Source organism: Motacilla alba, chromosome 6, assembly GCF_015832195.1.
Source record: "Motacilla alba alba isolate MOTALB_02 chromosome 6, Motacilla_alba_V1.0_pri, whole genome shotgun sequence".
Taxonomy (NCBI): Eukaryota; Metazoa; Chordata; class Aves; order Passeriformes; family Motacillidae; genus Motacilla; species Motacilla alba.
This window is the reverse complement of record NC_052021.1, coordinates 31,633,594-31,639,593: the sequence shown is the minus strand read 5'-3', so window position 1 is coordinate 31,639,593 and position 6,000 is coordinate 31,633,594. Positions and strand designations below refer to the sequence as shown.

Genomic DNA, 6,000 nt, shown 5'->3' with positions numbered 1-6,000 from the left:
GCTCTGAGAACACCAATCCACAAAAGTGGTTCATCCTTCCTAGATATCCACATGCAGGCACACTTCAGGGTGATAATTGGGCAGGAAAAATGTCTCTTTCTGCTGTAAAAAGCAGAGCAGGGCCCGTGATGAGCTGGGAGGCAGGAGTGGATGGAGGCGGTGGGAGCTGCCTGAAGATCCCAGTCCTGGCTGCAGTCAGGAATGACAGATGGTGTTTGTCAAGAGGATAGAGATTTACCTTCTTATTTTGCCATGGAAATATAGCAGCAAGAACACTACCAACATCCACTATTTTATCCAACAGATTTAAGAAATATATCCCACATTAAAAAAAAAAAAAAAACACAAAACAAAACAACAAAGCCCAACAGGATTCCTGCAGGAAAACAGAGCACCAGATGCAGCTGGAAATCCCAATTAAAAGAAGCAGTTGTGTTTACCAAGAGACAATGTCAGCCATTGCATGTAATTTATTTTCTCATTAAGGAAATGCACTGAGCACATACAGAGATTACATTCAATACAGATTTATCATTACAGAACCATATGAAGATAAAGATACAATCAATACCTGCTTCCTGTAGCAGAAGAGATTGAAGGAACTGCTCCAAGCTGAGAATGAAATGAAAAATACTTACACCAATTTAAGTGATATTTTATACAGATGAGACACTGGAGTCCAAATTAACATTCTCAGCCAAGATCTGCTGCATTGTTGCAATCTTTATATTCAACAGCTTTATCAGAGTGGTGCCTAGAGACTAAAAATAGACCAAACTGCCTTGTCTGAGCCCACCTGAACAAAACCCCAGGGGAATCCAGCCAGTCTGAAGCCACAACCTACATGAGATGATGGAAGGATCCACACTGGGCAAAGAGCACAGTAAAACAAGGAGACAGCTTGGCCCCTGTGACAGCTACAAGGCAGGCAAGGGTTATGCTCTGCAGGGAGGATGCACTCATTGACCTTGCAGCACTCTAGAGTTTGCAAACTGAACAGAATTTTGGTCAATGTGAAGAATTCTACAACACACTGCCCAGAACTGATTTTTCAAAGAATTATACTGAAAAAAGTCACAACACAAAGCTAGGGGAAAAACTACTTTGCCACGTATTTTGTGAGTTCCATAAATTCGATGACCTAACCATTTTCCTACCAGGCAACTAAAACTAGAACTGGAAAGACCACCTCTACTTCAGTTACACCAGCTGGACTTTCAGCCAATCCTGTGCACGTTGTGTGCCAGGGGTTGGATGAGATCATCACAGCTGGACATTAAAATCTACAAACTTCACTCATCTGCTTGCCTGGTGCTCTGAGTTTTGGATCAAAGGAGGTAGTGATGCACAGTGCCTTCTACTATGTGACCCCTTCTGGATCATTTACTTGGTAAAACTGCCATGAATGGGTCTATTAAAAATATTGATTTAGTCCCTCTTTACTCCTCTAAAGACCTCCAAGTAATTTCTTTCACTTTGCAAAATGAAAAGGATACACAAACCACCTCGACTCCATCACTGAAGGGAGAGACCTGTATAGATATATACACTCTTACTCTCAAAGGCTGCAGTTCAGGGCAGTAGAGAATTATTTACATAACTGAAACCTCAAGAATTATAAACTCAAGTTATAATTTGCCTACAAGAGAGGGATTAATCACTTGTTTTTAAAACCAGCAGGGGAGATAGATTGAGCCAATCTTTGGATGGAGTACCAGTTCAAAAACAGCTTCCAAATTCTTCTTTTTTCTTCTTCTTCTTCTGATACTGTGGTAAAATTCTCAAAGGATGAGAAAAGAGAAGACTGGAAGGTGGTTTTCCCAAGGAAATACACACAAACATAGAAGCATTGAATGGTTTGGGTTGGAAGGGACCTTAAAGACCATCCAGTACCAGCCCCTCTGCCAGGAACATAGCATATACAACAGAATATACCTCCTCATTCTCTTAATCACCTTCTCTTACCAGTTTGCATTAATACTAAATCATCTGTATTTCAAGTTTCCTTTTGTCCAGCACACCAATATGCTCTGAAAGATTACCTTGCTTGCTAGAATTTTCAGACACTTTGTGCTTGAAAATTTCAGCTTGCTTTTGAATATCTGCCAACAGTGAAAAGCATTTGGCAGACATTTGCCCTTTACCCTACTACCGGGTGACCTGCAGCAAAGATTTCTCCTTATCCAAATTGCAGGAAAATGTGATGTATTCACACAATCAACCCCTCAGGATAAGCAACAGGGCAGCGTTTCTTACACTGAGATCAAGACCTATTTAGCAGATGAAACAATTTTTATCTAAACATCTGTCAGGTCTTCCTACAGCTTTTTGCCTAGTGAGATAAATGGTACATGGAGCAACGTGATTAGGAAATATTATCATTCCTTGCTAAGAAGGCAGAGTTGTTGCTTCAGGATACTCTTCTTTTTTTTTTTTTCTTCTTTTTTCCCCTCATGTCAGCTTCAACAAGGGGTGCCAGAGCAGAGTGAGGATGAGGAGGGAGAAGTAGCTGCTGGAGCAGGTGACCCTGGGAGCCAGGCTCCTGGCGTTGCAGTTGTTGGAGTAGCAGCAGTGGACGCTCACCCCGGGCGCTCTCGACCCGTCACGCCTCGCCCGCTCGCAGAAGGACCTGAACGAGCAGGACTTCATGATGCCACCTGGAACAGAGCCACAGTGAGCCCACAGGGGCTGAAAATGGCCACCTGCACCCCCTGGCACCAGCCTGAGCACCCAGCACTGAGCAACAACCTCGGGTTTGGCTGCTCCTCACAAGAAAGTGAGTACGACCACAAGGCAGCACACGCGGCTCCCGCTTAAACAACTCTAATTTATCTTGGAGCCAACTGGTGCAGCTTAAATATCTTCGGATGTGCCCAAGTGCAGGGGCTCATTAGCTTCTATTCCATCCTAATTTCCAGCTAAGTCACTTAAGGAAAAGTGGGCAATATTTAAAATGCTTCTTTCCAGCTTTCCCAGAGTGGGTGCAGCTCATTGTGGCACACCGACAAATCATTCCCAGTGGGATTTTGTGACAACAAAACCAGGATTGAGATTCATTAAGGGGGTTTATTTTGAGAGGAGACATTTCCTTTTGGTTTTCTCCTTAACTTACTCTGCACTCTTCTCTTTGCAACACTGATTATTTCTTTCTTTTGTGACGAATGCAACGGGTCTGACACAATTGTGACACTTACTTGCTTGTCCTCTAATGACTGCACAGGCATCTGCATGGCCTGGGCACTGCTGACTTCCTTGTCTGTTGCAGTCGTCATCACTAGAACCTACACAGGTGTAACACTGCAGTGCCTCACCTGGGTGGAGGGAGAAGAGACCACTTAGAATTTACAAGAAGTATTTAAAAATATCAATCTTTCTAGTATGGTTTTAAGCACATGTAAAAAAATGCAAAAAAAGCTTTGGAAAATCCAGAGTCTGTAAATTTTATCAATGTTTCTTTTTTAGAAACGGGTCAAATATTGAATAAAAAAATAATAAAAAAATCACCCACAATTACTTAGTTTTTATAATCTGCACTTAAAATAAGACAAGAAACATTTGATGTTCTGTAACTGCATTCATATCATCTTGTAAAGTTTTCAGAGCACAGCCCAAATGTTTTTTCCCCCTCCATCATGATCTTTGGTCCACAGTAACATGAAAAAGCACACTGTATACACATAAAATCTTACAATGATGCATTTTTCCTCTTCTCCTGAAGTACCAATTCAGCTGGAAAGCCCAGCTGTGTATCTTGAGTTTTGCTCTTGTTTAAACACCACAACCATACCTCAATCCTCTTTCTTTTCCTTGCCACAAACTACGCGGTATTTTCAAAGGCAAGCGTGAATTTGAAAGATATTTCAAACACCACACTTGAAGCTTGCAGAGCAGAAATCCCACCCTTGCTATCAGTGGGGACATTTCAATCTGTTAGCACACACATTTATCTTTACAGAGGTGCAGTTCTGTGCTGCTAACCACACACACAAAACGACCTGAAACCAACCCAACCCAGGAGAGGAGCCCAGAGCAGCAAAGAGGCTCGGCCATGCCTGAGGTAGGAAATGCAAATGAAGTAAAAAAAGGACAGAAAAAGGAGCTGACTTACTTTTGAGGACAAAAAGGGAGCTGACAAGAAGCAGGCTGAAGACTGTCCACATCATGGAGATCCAAGAGATGCACCATTAGGCAAAGAAAGCAGTTTGTTTGCTATTAGAGCCTTAATGCTTCTCCTCCATCCCTAATCCTGTGCAGAGGATAACTTACAGGATAAAGAGGTGTTCAAGAGTGCTACTTATGGAGCTTATTCTGGCTGCACCTCTGATCACACCAACCTCGTCTCCACCAGCCCTGCAGGCAAATTCTTCCAGGAGCAGGAAATTATTCACCTTTCAGTGCCAGACATGCTTAAAAACCATCCTGTCACCACATGCCACAGCCTCCGACTCCTCCAACAGCCTCATTACATTTGCCCATGGGATTTGCTGGATCAGGGTCAGAGCATTAAATATTTTGGAGGATTAAGCCTATGCTTGAGACTTGAGTGGTCCAAATCCAACACATAGACACACACATATATATAGAGAGACATTAAGATATAGACCTAGATATGTGCACATAAGCAGCAGACTCTTGTGACCCACAAAGTGTTCCAAGCAGCGACCCATGAAGTGCTTTCTGTGGAGGAATTAATTCCCAAGAGCATCTGGTGCTGAAATAAGCAAGTGAAGGACACAAAAGAGAGCCATACTTATCTTCAACTTTCAACGAAAAAATTTATTTACAATAGAGAATTTCATTTGTGACATGCATTTTCTTTCTTTTTTTTTTTTTTTTTTTTTTTTTAGATTTTATTTTACAAATCGGCAAATGCAGATAAAGTTTACATTCCTTAAGGCAAGAGTCCCCATGCAAGTAATACATGTTTATATTAAATCCAAAAGACATCCAACATGGGAACTCATGTACAAAGGGAAGGCTAGGATCAGCAATTTGTATTTTCTTAGAGAACTTGACAATCTCCCTGATACAGGAACTTTGAGATCAACTTGCTATGAATTATACTATGAAAATGCAAACAATAGCAAGAAATTCTGATAGTCATCTTAGTACTGCATACAATTAAATCAACTTTATTTAGAAAGAAAATACAGTAGTGCATACGAAAAAGTGAAAATATAACCTGTCCACATAAATGTATGGACATCAGTGTGCCAATGGTCATATTGCACTCAATATCGAAGTCCAGAAATTTGGTTAAAAGTTAGCTTTTCCCCATTTTGGCAATCAGTTCATCACAAATCTTTGTTAATTCTTCTATCTCTTTATTCTGGAAAATAAAATGTGAAATATAATGAAAAGGATGTTGCATTAAGATGAGGAGTTTTTTTAATTTTAATGTTATCTAACCAGTGGGAAAGGTGTGGGAAAATTAACTTTTCTCCCATGCTGAGAAGAGGAGATCTATACATACAGATATATATGCATATATAGTACAACTCAGTGTTCATATTCATAGTACAGCTACATGCATTCAAACAAATGCTTCCTTTCTTCCAAATACAGCTCTTCCACTTTTAATAAATCAAATTTAGCACCAAAGCAGACAGCTTCACAGCAGTCATTCCCAGCACTCCACAATAATAGAGTGGAAATTTGTTTCTGGGCTGTACTTTCCTATTTTTTGTCATTATTTTCACCCTGCCTTGCAGAGCTGCAAGCAAGGACGAGCTGTTCTATGCCAAAGCAAGCTCCCTCGGCTGAGCTAGAGAACAGAGATATAAATAGGCATTTCCTACAGACACTTTGGAATTAGCACTGGAATTACAGCTAGCACTAAAAAGGGAAACAGAACCTGAAAGAAAAACCTGAGAACTGAAGCAAATTAAGGTCTGGGCTGCAGAGGTGCACCCCGAGCTCTGCCCAAGGCTGAGCCAGCCCCAAACACTTGGGCTCAGATCAAACCTGGGTCCAGCTGGTGCACAGGGGTTTTGTCTTAAA

At 41.2% G+C, this 6,000-nt stretch overlaps 2 protein-coding genes across 16 annotated transcripts in view; both read right to left on the bottom strand.

Annotated features, from left to right (window-relative positions):
- Positions 1–445: 445 nt before the first annotated feature.
- Positions 446–4,674, bottom strand: LOC119702926 (CD59 glycoprotein-like). Its single transcript, XM_038141712.1, has 3 exons — positions 4,109–4,674; positions 3,195–3,311; positions 446–2,657 (listed from the first exon to the last, which is right to left on the bottom strand). The coding sequence occupies exons 1-3, from the start codon at positions 4,161–4,163 to the stop codon at positions 2,452–2,454; spliced, it is 378 nt and encodes a 125-aa protein (XP_037997640.1). The 5' UTR covers positions 4,164–4,674; the 3' UTR covers positions 446–2,451.
- A 132-nt stretch (positions 4,675–4,806) lies between these two features.
- TACC2 (transforming acidic coiled-coil containing protein 2) overlaps positions 4,807–6,000 on the bottom strand; it is a 129,589-nt gene continuing 128,395 nt past the window's right edge. For all 15 annotated transcript variants that reach the window (XM_038141695.1, XM_038141699.1, XM_038141707.1 and 12 more), the window contains one exon: positions 4,807–5,329. In XM_038141695.1, coding sequence (XP_037997623.1) covers positions 5,264–5,329 — 66 coding nt within the window. In that variant the 3' untranslated portion in view covers positions 4,807–5,263. The remainder of the gene's footprint in view (positions 5,330–6,000) is intronic.